Below are 19,469 nucleotides of genomic sequence, written 5' to 3' on the forward strand. Positions count from 1 at the left end.
ACAACACTCAGCAAGTTATTTATGACTGTAAAATGTGATACAAACAGTTTTCATAAATACAGGCATTTTACAATGAATGGTTTAAAAAAAAAGGCTTACTTCTATAACACCACGAAAACGCAATTAAAGATCTTAAAAAAGGCCAATGTTGCTTCATACATTTGCATATTTTTAAAAATATTTTGTAAATTTATACTTCTATTTAAAAATAAAAAAGATAAGTTACAGAAAGAACAGTTAGACCCCTTTCCCATTCCTTGAACTGCTATGTACATATAAACCTTTGTGTTTCATAAATGCAACATAAGATAACCTCAGAACCATTCTTTTTGGAGGAAAATTGAAGACAGGAAAAAAACAAACAGTGGAAACCTTGGGGTAAATTAGTGTCCTCCACTGAAATTAGGACAGAAAATGTATTTCATCTTTAACTTTCCTTTAAAACAAAACTGTATGCAGTTTAAATCTACAGAGTAAAATTGGCTAAAGAAGCTGTCTGAATAGTGTCTCTGCTTTTAAGCTTTGTGTTAAAGTCTTATTAGGAAAAAAGGGAAAGGATCATATGCTGAATAAAAACGAGTCAATTAATGAGTGCCATCTTGTGCTCCCAGCAGCCATCTCCCCATCATTCGCGTGCCAAGAAAAGCGCTCAAAAACACCAATAATAAATTCAGACGTCACTCGTGTTTTGAGCTAAATCAGCACCAACTGTGATGCGGTGTGACCCAGCACAGACACAAATAATCAGTTGAAGTCCTCCCAAACGCTACCCTTTTCCAGAGCTCCACATGTAAACTGAATATGATGCTTACATGGGCAGCATGTATGTGTGTGTGGTATGATGGTTCTTCCAAACCAGTCAAACAGCTCTCTAACAAGCCAGAAATGGCAAGAAGAAAAAGGCAATGCACTTGCAGGTTCAAGTGAAAGGAGTCCAAAAATGAAAGGCTGTAGTGCAGTTAGTTATGTGTGCCGTCGGTGCTACAGTCTACACAAACAGAAAGATTCTTGCTATGAGTCTTTGAGCATGTTGATGCGTGCAAAGATCTTAAGTGCTGGTCCCAGCTTAATGTTCATGGTGCTCATCAAGTGGTCCTCCTTCAGTAAGAGCAAAGCTTGTCCATCTATCTCTTGAGAGCGAAACTCGTCTGCAATTTCCTGACAACCTGCGAGGAGAGAATGAGAAGACAATAAAAAAATAAATAAAAAATAAAAAAATCAGGATTTCTGGGCAAAATGCACATATGTCGAGCTTTCTTTGTGCTTCTGTAAGATAAAAAAAGTCTCTTGACCTGGCAGCGAGCGGATGAACTCGTAAACCTCTTCCACGTTCCACTTGGTGGGGTCGCTGGGTAGAAAGCGTTCACAGAGCGACGGGGCATCTCTTCCAGAGCCGCCATCCTGGTCCAAGGCCCTGCTTGGCTGACGGACAGGGACCTGAGCAGAGACTGGAGCGGGGGCGAGGGGGCCTGAGCTGGCTACTGACAAAGGAGACTGCGGCTCTTCGTAGCTGGACATGTCTGAACATGGACTGGACTCTTCCTGACTGGGCTGAGAGGCGTGTGGAGAGGACACTGAACCACCCTGGTTCTGTTGTAAGGGAGAAAGTTTCTGCAAAGAAAAGCCAGAAAAGACTGCATTGGTAATTATTTTGGGAAAACGGATTCATCCATGTGCATAGAACTGATCAAATAAATGGATTTCAAGCCTCAAAGAACAGTTTTAATGTTCCTTTTTAAAATATTAAAACTATCACTTATTTTATGCTTGGCCAAGGTTCCAATCCCTCTGTTTTGTATTTACTTAGAACCAGCACAGTAATTTATTTTTGTTTTACAGGACACAGGTTCTTTCTTCCTCTCAATAAACTGTGTTCCTTAACATTCTGATGTCCATTGTTTCATATGTTCTGGCCCCTAGACTGGGACAGGTTTGCCTGTCGGGCCGTAACATATTTGGGGGCTAGTCTGGGATTTATCCCGCTTGACCAGTGGCAGTTTTGTTTTGTGGCATTACTTATTTGGGGGTCTGTCTTTATACAGCCTGTACTGTCTTTGTCATCTGCCCTGGGTTTTTGGGCGCTGAAATGCGCATTTGTGACTCGTGTTAGCACTTTGTTTTGGGGCAGGTTTTTTTTGTGCCTCGTGCTGACACTTTGTTTGAGCCTTTTTGCTCATTTGTGTGAATGTGTCTGCACATCTTTGGACACCAGTTTGTAGTTTTGTGTACTGTGTCTGCTGCCCCTGCCTCAATTTTTTTTTTTCCTTTCTTCTCTCTTACTCCTTTGCTAAGCCCTGCATGTCGGTTGACTGAGGATCAACTGTTTTGATCTGAGTGAAATGTTGTTGGTCCCATTGGAGGTATTTTGGTTGGCAGGATGAGTTTTCTGGTCGGCAAAGCTTGTGCAAGGTCTCTTTATCTTAAGGAGCTTGAGGTTGAACTGCTCCGTTTGAGAATAAAGAAGAAGGAAGTTGGTTATGAGTTTGAAATTAAGGAGGAAAACCACAGGCAAATCTGCCTAAAGGAGCTCGAACTGCAACAAGCCACCTCAGTTGCACCACCTCCGTCCGTCTATGTGACACCATTTGATGTGGACAAATGTGTTAAATTTGTACCTCCACTAGGTGACAGGGCCATTGATGATTATTTTGCTCTGTTCAAGCATGCTGCTAGGGTGTTGCAGAGGCCTAAAACTGTCTGGCCACTTTTGCTGAGGAGAGTCCTACTGTGAAGGCACAGGAAGGACTGGTATCCTTGCCAACCATTGCAAGTCTGGACTATGAGAAGGTGAAGGCTGTGGTGTCACGTGCAAATGCGCTTAAGCCTGAGGTTTGCGGAGGATGTCATTTCGTATTTCTAGAGAATAGCGAGCCCAACTGTTCAAAACACAAGTGACATCTGAACCGTGGTTCGACCAAACGAGGCATTTGGCGTGTCATACGTCATCAACCGCGTGATCTGCGCTAGTTGACACACGCCCCGGAAGATTGTGCCGAACCACTCTGTTTCATGAAGGTGAAACGCGCGCCGAAGCGTCCGTGTCAAACGGGCCATCCCTAAGTTTTGTTATTTTAGATTTAGATTTTGTTAGGCAGCCTTAGCAGGGAGCTGCTGAATCTGACGGTCATGGTGACTGGGTCAGTTGTCTCCCTGACTTATTTTCTGTTTGGCCAAGGCTCCAATCCCTCTATTTTGTCATTTTTTGGGACCAGCACAGTAATTTTTGTTTTACAGGATACAGGTTCTTTCTTTCACTCAAACAGTGTTCCTTAACTTATTGGTGTCCATCTTTCATATGTAATGGCCACATTGTGATTTTCCCCCAGAATGGGACAGGTTTGCCTGTCGGGGCCGTAACTGTGTATTCTGACTTGACCCACTCTGTTTGCTTTACCCCTTGTGCTATCTTAGATGACCCCACCCTTACATTGACGTGTTCTCCCTACCATGTCAAAGGTGGATAAAAGGTGGAAAGATTTCATGTAATCCATGGGCACCAGTGAAGATCACAAATCATTGAAGAAAAAAGGTTCAGCGCACTGTCTAGTGGGTCTAGATGACCCAACTCCCAATCTCAAAGTGCCTAGGATAGCACAAAGGTTACGTGAGCCAGAGTTTGTTTCCTCCATCTAACGTTGAACTTTTAGCACTGGTTTAAAAAAAAAAAAAAAATTATCTCCTGGGCAGATTCTGGATGGATTTCGTTAACTAATCAGCAATTACATTTTTGTTTGTACACATCAATAGCAATTCCACTTTTAACTGCTACACAACTGGACTCAATTTGCCGAACTACAGAGATGAAAAGTAGAAAAGAACCCAGCAACTCATAAATTTTGGTAAAAGCAATCAAAAAGGGAGTAATCAAAAAATGTGAACAAATGACTGACTAATAAATAAATAAAAAACCCGACTGTAGAAAAGGGCTATATGTGGCTCTATACCTGCTTTTTGGCCTCTATGCTGGGCCGACCCTGGGATCTCCGGCGCCAGCGATTAGTTGGTTTGTTCCTCTCCGGACGAAAAAGTCCAACCCTCTTTGTGCAGCCGACATTATACCTGATGAAAGACCCAGCTTCACTGAGACTACACATTTCAGTGTAGATTTGAACAAATAAAAGGAAAGAAAATGAAGGGAACTTGCCTCTTGGCACAAACCACAGAGCAGAAGCGTTTGGAGCCTTTGAACCTGTAGGCAAAGTCTACCCAGCCACAATATTCACAGGTCAGCTTGGGTTCTTCTTTCTCTGCAGGAGGAAGAACAGCGGCAACATAAACAACTGATGCTCAATCTTTGAAACGAAATTCAAAAGGAAAAAAAGATCATTTCTAACCAGTAAAGACTATTTTACTTCCAATTAATTAAATTCTAGAACCAAAGCACTCAACGTTTGTTTTTTTATATATAAATAGAAGAATACAAACATTTATTCATCAATGGAAGGTAAAAGCAGTGAACGTGACTTCATCCTTCACATAGCCGGGTTACACATTTGCAGTTTTATAACAAATAGTGGTTAATTCAAATTTTAACACATCCGGTGACAGTTTTTCCACTTAAAGTTGAAGAACTGTCACCCATTCTATGCTTTTTATAAACTTCCTGCAGTGTCTCCTGACAGACACCAGGGGGTGGAGGGGACTTTGAGGCTTGCTGGTTGTTTTCACAGCGATGTTTCAAAGGACGAGTTGCTTTTAACTGCTTAAAGCGGTCACTGGTGTTGCTGCTATGACAGTATTTACTGCAGATGGAGCACATGGTACCACCTTTGGTTGCGAGTGAAAAAGAATTACCAAAAAAACACTTCTTTTTTTCCCCTCTCTCATCTGCAGTGGAGTTGGCTGCTCTGAGGCAGAGTAGTGAGTGAAAACTGATTTGCTGCCAAAAATCCCATGACATGGAAGACCAAGAATACACCTGAGAGAGGTTTTATAAACATTTAATAGCTCAAACTCTCAGGAGCAGAGAACAAATGGCATGTTTCGTTTAAACACAGTATGACAATATTTAAAAAAGATATTGACTCAGAAATATTAACCAGCCAATGTGCAAATGAAAGAATCGATACGCACATCCCTAGTGTGCACTTGTGCTGCTGTGTCAAGGCACACTGACAAACCACAGACTGGTTTACAGAGCAGGACGACATGCTTCCCTATTCCAAAATCATGAAAAGATGTTCTGTGATTTATTTATACAAATAAATTGATATAAACTCATGTTTCTGCAACAATAACCTCTATCTTGTTTGGTTTTCTGGAATCCTTTTTCTGTTATTTGGCCATAATTAAACATGTGTTAGTCCACACAGACCATGTGTTGAAAAACCACATGTGATCATGTGACTGATGAAGCTGTGAGGAAAGAGGAAGTTGTGCTTTTAGCAGGTTGGCTCTGACCAAACACAGGTTAAGTGGTTTGGTGAGGAGCTGCATTGAAATTCAGCTGGGGAGAGTTCACATGGTTGTGTTAACAAGCAGCACGTTAAGAGACTTGTTCCATCCACTTCCTGGAAACATACTTGATAAGAGGAATAGAAAACAGGATGAAATTGATTAAGTGAAAGCGTTGGCCTCACCTGGCTGGTTTATGTCCTCAGGCTCGGAGTCTGTGTTTGCCGCGTTGCTGACTGGAGTTTTGTCAGGGTCTGAGGACAGCTGATGATCCAGCTTCTTTGGACTGTCAATGAGGATGGGCAAACGCTCCACCTGGATCCAGTTTGGAAAAATCACAGTACGTGAAAACTACATCAAATGGGCAGTATTTCTGAGGTATAAATACAAGAGTATTTTTTTTAACCACACAGTTCATCATGAAAACCTTTCAGCTACTAATGTGACAAGAAAAACATATGAAAAATGATATAACTATATAGTAATGAGTTCCATGAATCCCTTATTTCCCAAATTATGCTTTAGCCATTAAATTATAGAAAAATACGACAAAGGTTTTATGACTTTAAATATGTGTACATTCAAAACTGATGAGTATTTACATCAACTGGCCAGCAGGAGGCAGACAACTCAAAGTCTTGATGCTTGTGATGCTCAGTTATAAAACTCTTCAAGGAAAAGGGATGTGAAGAGCGAAAAAAAAAAAGTGCATCAATTTTGGAAAAGAAAAAAAGGTCAGATTAGGCTAACCTGCTGCATCTATACCTCCGCTCATGTGTATTCTACCAGGGGTGCCATCTCCCTGAAACTAATGACGGATGCATGCGACACGCTGTCACTACAAGCAGCAACAGCGGGTTTGTGTTTGCCTGCTGTCAGCTCCCTGCAGGTATGATCAACAGAGATCCTGACTGATTCAGGGAATGCTTAATGTTCCTCTGCTCTCTTACACAAACGGGGAACGGCTCCGCTCCCTCCTGGATGACGAACCCTTCGATGACGTGTGTGAGGACCTGAGGCTTGACGATGGCCTGTGGCGGTTTGCTCTCTCCATTCTGTGGCGTGCTGCCCATCACGGTGGGCGCCTCGCTCTCGTTTCCGGAAGTCATGGCAGGAGGTGGGGAGCCCGCCGTGACTGCGCTTGGCCTCTTTGCAGAGTCAGACCCTAGCCAGAAAAACACATACATTAAACGTGTCATATTTTGAGAGAAATGCCACAGTTATGACAACTTTTTAAAATAATTATATATAAAGATTTAAGAAACTAAAACTCTTAAAAAATATATTTTACCTGAAGTGCACAACTCCAACCTTTTTAATATGTAGCCTAAGTTACTTTTAGTAGGGAATTACATCTATTAATTCCATTTGTAATTGTCTTTATTGATAATACCTTACAAACTTAGTTACTCAAACCTTCTGTTTACATGTTAGCTGGAGCTGTTATTTGGTATAAATGTTATTAAAGTAATGCTTATTATGTATGAAACAAACATAAGTCATGCAAGTCATTTATGGATGTTTTGCTTTGTTTCAGTCATTTTCTATAATAGGCATCAGTCTTTCTATAAGAATAATTACTATTTGATGTGTTTGGAAATGTTTTCTGAAGAGAATGGATGGTAGAGAAAACAGATGATTGAAGACGTTAGAGAGCTTTTTATACAGCATTTTTTCATCTGCTTCTGATTCATCCCGTTTTTAAAAAGGAAAAACTCAGAAATGTAGATTTAATCTGAATTATTTTATTTCATATATCCTCCATCATGAGAAAAAGGCTACAAGAACATGTTAAAAAAACCAGAAAAAAAACACAATTACTAAATATAGATCAAAGGCTTACATTTTAGGAACATGATTTGTTTTTTTAATAGCAAAAACGCAATTTGTGTTGTTTTATAGGATATTTGAATGGATTTAGTTAAAAAAATGTTTTTCTTGTATATATAAGTATATATACTTACAGATCAAACAGACTAAATAAGTTGTTTAAATAAAGATCCATTTTAAATTTGGATTCTTTTTTTTGTAAAACCTTCATCCCTGAGGGGCTGAGCCCCCCGAAAGAGGAAAACTCTGAACTGCCCCTGGTTCAAACGCCGTCTCTGAAGAACAGCGACGAAATGAAACATTTCAACGCTTCCACGCTTAAAGCGCCTCTTCCATTTCCCTCAAAAGCTCCAAACAACGACAACAAACACCGTCTATCATGTAAAAACCCATCAGCGCTACTCACCGCGCAACTCCCGCCTCGCTCGGAACAAAACGTGCGCTTTCTGTTGTCCTAACAACGCGGACGCAGGCAGGCAGCCGCCGCGGACGCCCACGGCGCTAGAAAGCTGCAGCTGCGGCAGGACCCGCCTCCCTCCCCGCACGCTTCCTCCCACGGCAGCGCGCCGTGAGAGCGGCGCAGATGAGTCCGCTTCAGCCGAGAACCCGATCCCGCCGCTCACAGTAGTGTCTGTCTCCCGTCTGACTCCAGCGATCAGCTTTTCGCGCCGACAGCGACATGTAAACACGCGGGGCGGGAGAAGGCTGCTTCACGCGGACACCAAGTGAGAGGAAACACGCTGCATCCCGGTGGACACCTGACTGGAAGCTAAACTTTACAACGTTTAACTTCATCTACTTTTACAGTTTTAGCTAAGTCCCTCCCCTAAAAGTAAAACAAAAACTCCACCAAAACAAACAGCCTAATATTTCAATGAGATGCAATATTCTCCATTGTTAACACATAAGAACTGGAGGAACTGAGTCTCCAAGTCCCCTCTAATCTGCTCAAAGCAGGAAACACTGAGGATCAACCTGCATGACATGAGGATGTCTACGCACACGCTTGTTACACAGGGGACTGGTTTGTGTGCAGAGATGTAGATCCGTGAGTTGGTGGACAGCAGGCCAGAAGCATTGCAGGACTCTGTTTACTTTGTATCTTCAAAGTGCAGCACATCTATTATTCTTATCAGTTTATGAATAGTCTAAATCTTCTGTTGCTGGACGACTCTTATGCTACAAGAATGCGCTAAACAGGGATTCTTAAAAGCACCTTCAGCCAACATTGTTCACACTAGACTGGCGCTACCTGAAACTAGTGTATGTACCTATAGTTGGAAGTGGGAAATATCGAAGCGATGGAAATGTTGTGAATCTTGCTCCAGGCTTTTTCTTTCTCTACTATATGACTTGGTGTCATATAATTGTGTCTAAGCCCAAACCGCAATTATTAATTTCTCATTGATGATCATGATTCCATGTTGGTGCTTCCTTGTTTTGAAAAGACTCTACCCATGCGTCACTACTAAATCCAAGCTCCTAATTGGTCAAAGTTGAACTGGTTTTACCTTTGACCCGTGCTCAATTGCAGCGCGTTTTTTACGTAGAGGGCCAAGAACAAACTCTAAAACGTGCGTAGCGGCATGTGATTGTGAGAGTTTTGAATGTGAAAGCCCAAAACGTGCATATATGTGTTTATAGGCTTTTCCTTGACAGAGGTCGCTTGAATGTGTGTTTCCAGCCCACAGACAGCTGAGAACCAAGAAGATATCAAATCCTGGTGTAGGGTGTGAAAAATAAACAACACATACTGACCCTCCTAAAGCTTTTGGAGGAGCCAAACATAATTCCTTTAAAAATTAATTCAACTAAAGCAACATTTAAAAAAGGATATGATTTTCTGGCATTAAACCAAATTGTGTGTACATTTTATGCCAGACATCGTCGGTGAAATAAAGTACTTTATTAATTTAAAATCTCTTTGAAATGAAGTACATACGTTTATTGTTGAAAGTTCAACTAGTTTTTATTTTAAACAAGATCAATAGGACCATAAACCTCAACATGAATAAAGACACTAAAGGAAATTGTTGCCATTTCATGTTTTACAAACCACACTTTCCACAAACTTCAGACTGAAACCTTTTCCTCACTCAGTCGACTTCTGAGTGGACATCCAATAAGCACAAATGAATGACATTGGCTAAAAGACATTGGCTAGTTCTAGGGAAGCGGTTAAATCTTTACCTTGTGGTTGAACAGGAGGTGTGGCCTGGTTGACTTTGATTTGATCTCCCATCTTGGAGGATTGCGATGAGGAGGGCGCAGGGTGTTGTTGTTGTTGTTGTTGTTGTCGCTGCTGTGTGGACGGAGGCTGACTCGTCTCTCTGACCACCAGTGAGGTGGGCTTGTCTTTATTTTCCTGAAGCAGTCTAGCAGCCTGAAATGAGCAACAAAGGACAGAAAACACTTATCCCAGATGAACACTTTTAAAATAAGATAAACCCAAGAGAAAAAATAATTCAGATTTTATTGATAGGATGCATCCTATCAATAAAGCCCGCTTGATTAATTAATTAATAGCAGGTGTTTGTGGTAACATGAAAATTGGGGTGGAAAACATTAGCACAGCCTTCAAACAGAAGCTTGTAAAGCTACCAGACTACAAGTGTCCCACAGCTATTTGGAATTTAAAGTTTAAAGAGAGTTCTAAAATGTCAAACGCTTCTAACAGCTGTAGATCTATGTTTAGACACCAAAATGCGTTCATTGAAAAGTCAGTGCGACGTTCACAGAAATGCAGCAAATAAAAAAAAAAAGAGCTGACAATCTAATGAAGAGGAAGGAACGACGTTCTCAAACACATCAGCAACTGGCTGAGCGAAAGCAAAAAATCAGTTACAACATCCTTGTTAAAGGTCAAGACTCAAAGAGAACAGTAAAAAAATAAATAAAAACTCAGGAAAGGACTTGTACAACAAACACAAAGCTTTTTCTGAGCTCAACATTTAAAATAGATTAGATGAAATAGAGTTTTAAAAGGTTAAGGACATAATCTAGTGAACCATCAGATATTTCATGTAGTTTAAAAAAAAATCATTTATTTTGCCTAAGTTAAAAAATCTTCTAAATTAAAAGAAGATCTTTCTTCTTCTTAAGCGACTCCACTGTCTGAAAAAAGCACGAGTTGGAGTGGAATACCTGCAGACATTAGTCTGTGAATGTTTGAAAACTGTAGCAATAACAGCAGAAATCATCAGACCTGGAAAACGAATACAATGAGCCCAACACCTTGGGTGTTGTTGGAACGCTTTGTTTTATTTTGACTAAGAAAACGGAATGTGCAAAAGAAAATGAGAAAGAAATTTAAGATCTGTGAACAAAAATGTAGAAAAAAGAATAACAATTTAGCAATAAAGGTAGTTCCAGCATGGTTTTTTTTTTTGACATGATACCTAAAACAGTTTTCTACCATTCTACAGGTCTCAAAGTTACAAAACAGTAGTGGTGCGTGCGTCTGTACGTACCGTTGGCTGGATCTGTAAATTGATGGCAGTGAGCTGGACGGGCTGAGCTTTGGCGTGGTTGATGGAGGAGTGAAGAGCGTGGGGGCTGATGGTGGAGTGGAAGATGGTGGCCTGCTGGCTGGGAGTGGCTGGTTGGTGAGGAGCAGGTTTGGGCAGCACGGGGACGGGGTGCTGGGATGGCTGAATGGAGGCCGTCTGCAGCAGCTGGCCTGCTGTCCGTTGGGAACTCTGACTCTGCTGCACCACAAACTGCTGTTGTTTGTGCTGCTGAACCAGTGAATGGGGCTGAATCTGGGTGTACGCTATAGAACAAGAAACAGCCACATTAAGTACAAAGTACCACAATTCTACAATGGTATAACAGAAAAATAGCTTTATTGTAGCTTTATTGAATTTCTGTGGATTCTAGAGGTAAAGATAATGTGGGCAGAAAAAGGATTTAAAAATAGCAAAATGTGAGTCAAAAGCAAAAAAATAAATAATCAGAACCATTGCTGCACATTCATAAAAAGAGAGAAAACGTGTTGACGTCTGCACAAAAGATCCTGGTACACAGCGCTGCCTCACCCCTGTGCCCCTTGCTGACTAGGTGTTTTATTAAAAGCTAGTGGAAAGGTTGCTCAGACTGTTGCAGTTCTGGCCTGCACCATTTCTCACAAATTGTTTCAAACTGACCTGTCACCACATGTCAGTGCCAACACTGTAAAAACACATCCAGAGCTTGTGAGGTGCCCCAAAGCCCCGAAAAGAAGCGCATCAATCTTGTATTGTGGCGGCGTATGCAAGTGAGAGTGCAGCCGCCGGAAGGAGCCTGAGGCTACGGCGGTTTTGGGAAAGCCTCAGGAAATGGCGGGCTAAGCCAAGTGTCCATGAAATCCTTCACAGAGTTGAAATTGACTCGGCAGGTCCCAGCTGTCTTCCTGCTCTCTAAAATCTCTGACAGGAAGCATCTCGACCTAGAAATGACTAAACCAAAAATAGGAAAATGCAAGAGTGAATGGGAAAGGTTTTGAATCGATTTTAATAGATACTTTTTAAAAACCTGTTCCTTCAGGATCCAAAACAATTGGGTGGAAAAGAATTGATAAATAGTGGGGGTTTTTTGTTTCCTTTTTAAATTAACAGACCAGCCAGACTGTTAAAAAGCAGACAAAATAGAGCACATCATTGAATATGCTCATTATAGCAACCATTTTAGTTGTTGGTCCGTCCATTTTTCTGGCGTTTTTTTCAACTTTCATTTCAACCACATGCTGCATTATTTCCATATTTTAAGCCCAAATCTTATTGGATTGAAAACGTTAACCTGTAATCTGGTTTGCTGTAGGTCTGCAAATTTATCCTCATCTGTAAACCCTAAAAATATACATTGCTACACAATATTGTATCAATAATGAATGATCTGACCTTTTAACTACATTTACTTTTGATCAAGCACTTTTAAAGCTGGAACATCAGATTTGATGCAAAGACTAAAGGAGCTGCTTGAGTTTGCTCAGAATGGATTAGTTATTCTTTGGGAATTTAGAGGAAGCTTGCTTAAACAGCAAACCCATAAATCCAGAGATTTCCAGCCACCGCAATAATGAAGCAGGGGGCTTTCCGAGTCAGAACACTGCAGTCACAACTATCCATACTGATGATTCCAGACGGGGTCAGCAGAGGAGTTGGTTTGGGTTAATGTCCTCCACGTTTTGAGCTTAAATATTGAAGTAACCCCTTGACTTGTATATAAACTTCCAAATCCTACAATCATCACAAAGCGGCGAAAGGCAGCATGATCTTTATGGGCTTCTAAAAATGGTTGCGCAACATCCTAGATTGAATCGGCATTCCTCTCTGAGATGCAGCAGGCGCTGGAAAATCCCTCAGTTTCCACATTCTCAGCAGCTGACACTTGGGCTTACTTTCATTGAGCACAGTGGGACTTGCAACAAAAAGATCTAGATATAAATAATCTATATATAATTTCTTTTCTAAATCATCTGTTGAATGAGGGGAAAAAAAACCTTATAGCAAAATGGATCAGATCCTTAAAGTGGAGCATCACAAGGTGTACTTCTTTAATAATAATTATAGGCATTTGTTTAATTAATAACAGATACTAGTACAATATTTTCCTTTTTTCCTGTTTTTTGAGGATTTTTAAAGGTTTTGCCTTCCTAAAGCTTTTCATAGTTATATTTGGAAAGATGGCAGGCAACACCACAGCTCCATAATCACGTTTTAGGAGCAAGCATCCAGTGTAGATCTGTTCCAGCCAATCTGTTGTGCTTCTGGGGGGTTCCCTGCTGCGGTTTTCACAGTCCGTGTTAGCTTTTTTCTAGCCAACAGGACACAATGAGTTCCTGCGCGGAGCCAAAACACTTTGTATTTTGATTCTCCCTCTGTTTCTCTTTTCATGAGAGAGCCAATCCTCTTTAGAAGAATTAGAGTAAACAAGAGTCCAAAACGAAGAGGAACCCCAATTCATCACACCTCAGTCTAAGACTGGAAGACTGATGAGTTGAATTACACATGAATGAGTGCAAAGGAGATGAATGACCAACAGTTAACTAGATCAGATCATTCATTTTGTAAAGCTACTTAAGGGAATACCTCTTTATCCCAAATGTGTAAACTTCAGATAGTTGTTCACAAATTAAAATAACTTTGATTTTATAACAACTTTTTAAAAGTTTTTTAGGGGAATTGCCATGGACATGTTTCAAGAAAAAAATTAAAGTGAAGTAAAGTTAATGAGGTGTTTTTGAAAGATAAAACTGACAGGTTAACCCTTGTGCTATCTTAGATGACTTACATCGACGTGTTCTCCCTACCATGACAAAGGTGGATAAAGGTGGAAAGATTTCATGTAATCCATGGACACCAGTGAAGATCACAAATCATTGAAGAAAAAAGGTTCAGAGCACTGTCTAGTGGGTCTAGATGACCCAACTCCCAACGTTAAAGTGCCTAGGAAAGCACAAGGGTTAAAAGTTACCATTTCAACCAACAACCTCAGTCACCAATTTATCTTGTAGGACAAGAGTTCACTTCCTGTTTGTTGGATAACTTTCTTATTCTCTTGCCCTCATCGGCCAACATTAAAAATCATGCTGTACTTGAGCAATAAAATAAAGTGTTAAAGTTGCAACTTTGCTTATAATAAGCAATTTGTGAACATGTCAGTCTAAACATCTTTGATTTTATTCTTAATACATTGTAAAGCTTCCGCTTCTCTAATAGTGGGTTTATGGAGGTGTATTAGTGTTATAGGGTCAAATTTCTTTAAAAAAAAAAAAAAACTAAAACAATGATTATTGTAAGCATTCCTTTGGTGGGACAGCGTACCTCCGAGCAAATGCAATTTTTACAACTGACACACTAAAACAAGCTCATTCAACATCTTAAAACTGTTAGCAATGTTTCAGGTGTCAATTTTAAATGAACTTTTAAAAACAGGAAGGGTGTTTTTGTTCAGAATCTCCATTAAAAGGGCTGAACTTTGTGGTGGACAACTTGTGTGTGAAAATGACGACTCCTTCAGGATGAAGCACTTCTTAAACTGACCGCAGTGAAGTGTAGGAGGGTTTTTATGGAAAATGTCTGTGCTATTCAGGAGGTGAAAACAATTAAATGACAAGACATAACTCCAAACCAGGATTATTTACTGTGCTCCCATTGATTACAATGTTACAGCCTGGTAAGGTACAAAAAGAAATTACCTTAATTTAGCATTCATCAACTAATTTAGATTTAGACTTTTATAAAAGTATTCGGTTCCAACACATTATCTCTCCTAATTCCATTTTAAACAGACTTGCTTCACAAATAAAACTAGACAAAAATATGTCAAAAGTTAACAAGCAACGGCCTGAGATAACTGGCAAAGAAAATTCAAAACTTTCAAACATGATATTTTCCGAAAAGTAAAATACTTAAACAACCTTACTCGGTTTACCCTTTTTTGCACGCGTGCATGCGTGGGTTTTCTCCGGGGACTCGGGCTTCCTCCCATCATCCAAAAACACGCTTCATAAGTAAATTGATTATTCTAAATTGTCCCTGGGTGTGAGTGTGAGAGTGCATGGATGTGTGATTGTGGCCCTGCGATGGACTGGCGACCTGTCCAGGGTGGCCCCTGCCTTCGCCCACAGTTGGCCGGGATAGACTCCGGCAGCCCCGTGACCCCGAAAGGGACAAAACGGGTTTAGAAGATGAATGAAAATCTTTTTTGTCCCTTTACATTTCAATGTTTTTATGTCAATTCCTGATGTTACTGAAGACTGTCAAAACTGCAGATCATTCTTTTTTTAAGAGATTTTAACCAGAGGGAGTTCAAACTGGTTAAAAAATAAACCCCAAATTCAAATGTGTGTACTTTGTGTTTTAAAAGTTTCTAACATACAATAAACACCTTTAAAATGACCAGAAAATACAATCATTGGCATTGAATGCCCCAAAAAGTATATATATTTATTCATATACTTTAAGTAATTTAAGAGAATAACTTTTTACCCGATTGCTTTTATCCACTAGTAGTTAAAGTTGATTATTGTATACAATTTAATTGTACTTTTACTTAAGAGGTCAGCTCCGCTTGCATGTGTTGTTTGAAGCAAAAGCTCTAAAACAGATTTTGTTCTGGAATCCCATTTTTCCATAAGTGTCATCCAGCATGTTAAAGGAGTATGGAGTCCCTCCCTGCATCGTTATGAACTAAAACACTTGTTAACTGAAACATATTCATCACTGTAGAAGCAGAGGTACCTCCTTCTAGTCCAGGACTCATATCTTGCCAAGTGAAACCCCTTTGAGACATTTTTTTGTGTCAGGCAGAAAATGTGAAATGTTATTTCACATTTCAAATGTGTGTTCATAATGACCCTGGCAGAGTCAAAATGATCCTAAACCTCTTGGAATTCTGTCAGTTCGCCCTGCAGCTTCCTTTACTCCTCATCAGTCGATTAGCCTCACAGCATCTCATGTGCACACCTGTCCCTTGTGGCTTGCTGCCATGGAAACCCAAGTTATTTTTTTCCCTTTCACTGAGACAGCAGGCAACTGGATTTTCAGCTTCCATTTGCCCCATTTTTTTACTGTATGTGAAGCATTTCTGAAACAAAGACGGAAACAGTTGTGCACTAACACGCTCTGATAATCCCGACTCCCCCTCATTTCTGCGAATGTGAGGGCTCAGAGACACACGCCCAAAGCTGCCAACCGCTGCATGCATCAACACCAGTTAAGCTGTCAAAGGTTTATAGCCATGTGCATACATGGCTGCTTTTTTACACGTTTGAACACAGTTTGCTTTATGAAATGCAATGTCTCATCCGGAAACACTCTAACCCAAAAACAAACTGGATTTAATTTGATGTAATCTACTTGTACTGCTGCCGCTGTACTCACACCCAATCTCCAGAAAAAAAGATGACTTTTAATTATGCAATAGATGTTCAAAAACGCCCCTGTGTGCCATTTTACCTACGAGTTCAGAAATGAACTGCTTTAGTTTCATCTCTCAGTGTCTGACTGGATTTGTGACACAAGCCTCAACATGTATGGAGTGAAAGCTCCTCAAAATATCAAGTGTGAATACATTCTCGTCTTATCTTTCCGCAAACACAACGGCACATTTCGGCCGTGTGTACGAAAGCGGCGTAAAAACTAGAATGATAGTTTGCTTACACTACACTTAAGCCTTGAGGAGTTATTGCTAAAGCAAACCAGGATTAGTGCCTGATCTTTACTGCAGGAGCTAAGCAATAGACCACTTACAGAGCTCAATCTTTGTCCCAACTGGAGTTTTCTCTGATCCCAATTAAAGCATTTTAGAATATTCGCAGCATTGGGAACCCCTGGTACGAAAAGATAAACTGGTGAGTAAATGCCAAGAAAGATTTTTAGACCAAGCTATGAGAGAGCTTCTTAAAGAAGACTTTCAAAACAATAATATACATTTATTTGGTAAAATAACCAATAACTTCAAGCCATTTAGCTGGAGTGGGTTTTTCCTCCATCCTGCTGTTGCATATAATATCTGAAAAAATGTATAAAACATATAAATATGGTGCCCATAAAATGATGCATGTGTACCACTCAAATTAGTACAACTTAAAAGGCAAACTGCATATTTATAAATTGCTTCTAGCTATTACATTTTCTGCCCTAAACGATGTCCCTATATGTGAATAGTGCTTTCTGCAAAGAGAAATTACTCACTTTGTTTACAAAATAGTTTTATGCCATCTATTTATCAGTTTTAAGACTAAATACTCATAACTTTACTCAATTACAGGGAAGTATTTTTTTTTGGTATGTTTAACGACCACTTACCAGGAGCGATGAGAGGCTGAGAGCTGACAGCAGAAACACTGCGGCTCATGTTTATAGCTCGGACCTCGGTAACAGCTACACTGTCCCCCTTCTTTCCTCCATCAGGGAGACCATCGGAGGTGCCGGCCTTGCCCCCGGAGGAGGACTGGGTCGCTTGGCTGGGATTCTTGACCAGTGAGGCAGGTTGAATGGGAACTGGATTCTGCTTCAGACTGAGAGCCTGCAAGGTCTGAGTCTGAGAGGAGGATGTGGTCGCCCCCTGCTGGCCACGTATAGCCAGATTCTGAACCTGATTCTATGGAGAGACATATATGGACATACTAAGGAATACAGAAGTTCATATAATTCTGTGCTTAAAATAGCAAGACATAAGAGAAACTGTTAATAAGGACACGTATTAAAGATTTAAGTACATAATTCAGGGTATCTTGATATCAAGGAACATAAACAAGAATATTAAGCACTTTGTGTTGTATATTATATAATGTAATGCAGAGAAAAGGTACCTGTGAGGAGGCCTGAGCAGAGCTGTCTGACTGCACAGCGGTTACTGTGGCAGCTGGCGTGAAGATGAGCTGTGGGGACAGAGGAACAGCCCGTCCCAGGTTCCTGGCCACCTGCACCAGGTTACTTTGCTGGGCCTGAATAGTACAAGGAGAATGAGAACCAGACAAACAAAAAAAGTTTATGGTTGAAGTTTGTTTTTTTGGCAATCTACCCAAGAGCTGAGAAAAAGAAAACATGGAGAACATTTTGGCGTTTAGTGTTGTTTGAACCAAAACAAGTCGGTAGCTGTGTTGAATTTCAGATCATTTACCTACACAATTTACAAGTAGGGTTGTGTTTACGCCCATGTGCAAGCTCATGTAAATGTGCCGGTGGCTGCGCTGTGCTCTCACCATCTGTGCACGCAGGTACATCTGTGCCTGGCTGGCTGTGAGGGTTGGACTGGATTGGCTGCCGAGCAGAACAGCCTGCTGGGAAATACTAGTGGGGGTGGAACTAATGCTCTGGGCCCGACTAATCAACTGAGCAGCCGCTGGGGAGGTGGTCAGGTTGATCTGTGGGGAGCAGATTAACCAGATTCCTTAAACATTTTTTTTTAATACTTGTGATTTCCATTCATGTCAACTCAGACCTTACAACATCAGACTTTTCGTTTCTGTTAAATGTTTCTAAACTCTATTAAAAAGTATGTTCGGCTATTGATAAGCCCAACTCAACCCCTTCTAGAAACCTTACCGTAGCCTGAGTGGACCCCGTCTGTTGAGATGAAGTGCCGTTCTGTGAAGAAGTTTGCCGGCCAGCCGCGATACTGGCCTGTCAAGAGAGCAGAGACAAACATGAGGGACAAATGTCAAACTGTAAACGTCTAAGGGTTATCAATAGTGGAAAACCTCATTCCTAAAGAGTGAGAATGAGAGTGACAGTTAGCTGACCTGCTGAACTGCAGCGAGGCTCTGCAGCTGGGCGGTGCTGAGGCTGTGCTGCTGCTGCAGAGCGGCAGTCTGCAGCATCAAATGCTGCTGCTGAGCGGCATACATCTGCTGGAGGTACTGAGCTGCTGTGTTTGGTTGTCTGTGAAACTGCTGAAGAACCTGAAAAAAAAATAATGTAAGTTAAACTTTCCGATTGAAAGCATTCAGCCTCTAGTGCTTTGTGTGCGTGTATCTGGAGTCAAAGCTTCCTTTTACAACGTGAACAAAAATAAAACTCAACAACACATCAACATAGTGATTTAATAAAAATGTAGAACGGCTGTTTAATAGTTTATATCAAGATTGAAAGAGAAAAAAAAACATTCCAACAAGGCTCTGAAGAGCCACCTTTATCTAACCTGGTGTGATCGGGATTCCTTTTGAACAGTTTATAGACTGAAACGTTACAAGCACTATGATATAGAACTCAGTCCTATGATGGGTAGACAATGAGTTTGAACTTTTCTTGACCTTTAGTTAGTTAGTTGAGCTGGGTGAAGAGTCATCACACAGACAGACTGAGAAATGAGCTTAAAAATGAGCTGAGCTGAATTAAACGCATAAAAGCAGCTCTCGCTGAGTGGAAGTGACCCTCAGTCTCGTATGATCAGAAAGCTGCTTGCAAGCAGAGAAATTTACCTTTTTGTTGATGAAAAATGAAAGGCTAAAAAAAAAAAAAAAGAGGGGGGACACAAACCAACAATAGCCCCGCTGTCAAAGGGCCAGCACGTAAAGGTTGAGTGGATTTCATTCTAGAGCCTGGATTATGGCTGTGTGTCAAATTGAGGATGTGATCTGTGAAATCATGGGCGACCCTGGACAAGGCTTAGACAAAGGTAGCACTGTTGGGTGAGGTGTGTCTCTCCTGAACTGAAGGTTTGCCCTAAATCAGCTCAAACATCGAATATCTTTGCCACCATTCCTATTTCCGCTTATTTTCGTTCATGCACAGAGAATGCAGGAGTAAAGCACTTCA

The 19,469-nt window shown here is 40.7% G+C and overlaps 1 protein-coding gene across 2 annotated transcripts in view; it reads right to left on the minus strand.

Moving 5' to 3' along the window:
* Nucleotides 1-6: 6 nt before the first annotated feature.
* phc2b (polyhomeotic homolog 2b (Drosophila)) overlaps nucleotides 7-19,469 on the minus strand; it is a 29,856-nt gene continuing 10,393 nt past the window's right edge. For both annotated transcript variants that reach the window (XM_011475025.4, XM_023954972.2), the window contains exons 3-15: nucleotides 18,455-18,613; nucleotides 18,258-18,335; nucleotides 17,915-18,076; nucleotides 17,522-17,656; nucleotides 17,016-17,310; nucleotides 10,695-10,996; nucleotides 9,415-9,607; nucleotides 6,345-6,559; nucleotides 5,580-5,709; nucleotides 4,145-4,247; nucleotides 3,945-4,059; nucleotides 1,293-1,611; nucleotides 7-1,166 (exon numbers count right to left, since the gene is read on the minus strand). In XM_011475025.4, coding sequence (XP_011473327.1) covers nucleotides 1,012-1,166; nucleotides 1,293-1,611; nucleotides 3,945-4,059; nucleotides 4,145-4,247; nucleotides 5,580-5,709; nucleotides 6,345-6,559; nucleotides 9,415-9,607; nucleotides 10,695-10,996; nucleotides 17,016-17,310; nucleotides 17,522-17,656; nucleotides 17,915-18,076; nucleotides 18,258-18,335; nucleotides 18,455-18,613 — 2,361 coding nt within the window. In that variant the 3' untranslated portion in view covers nucleotides 7-1,011. The remainder of the gene's footprint in view (nucleotides 1,167-1,292; nucleotides 1,612-3,944; nucleotides 4,060-4,144; nucleotides 4,248-5,579; nucleotides 5,710-6,344; nucleotides 6,560-9,414; nucleotides 9,608-10,694; nucleotides 10,997-17,015; nucleotides 17,311-17,521; nucleotides 17,657-17,914; nucleotides 18,077-18,257; nucleotides 18,336-18,454; nucleotides 18,614-19,469) is intronic.

The sequence above is a fragment of the Oryzias latipes genome, chromosome 5 (assembly GCF_053564925.1).
Source record: "Oryzias latipes strain Hd-rR chromosome 5, Olatipes_Hd-rR_3.1".
NCBI classification, from domain to species: domain Eukaryota; kingdom Metazoa; phylum Chordata; class Actinopteri; order Beloniformes; family Adrianichthyidae; genus Oryzias; species Oryzias latipes.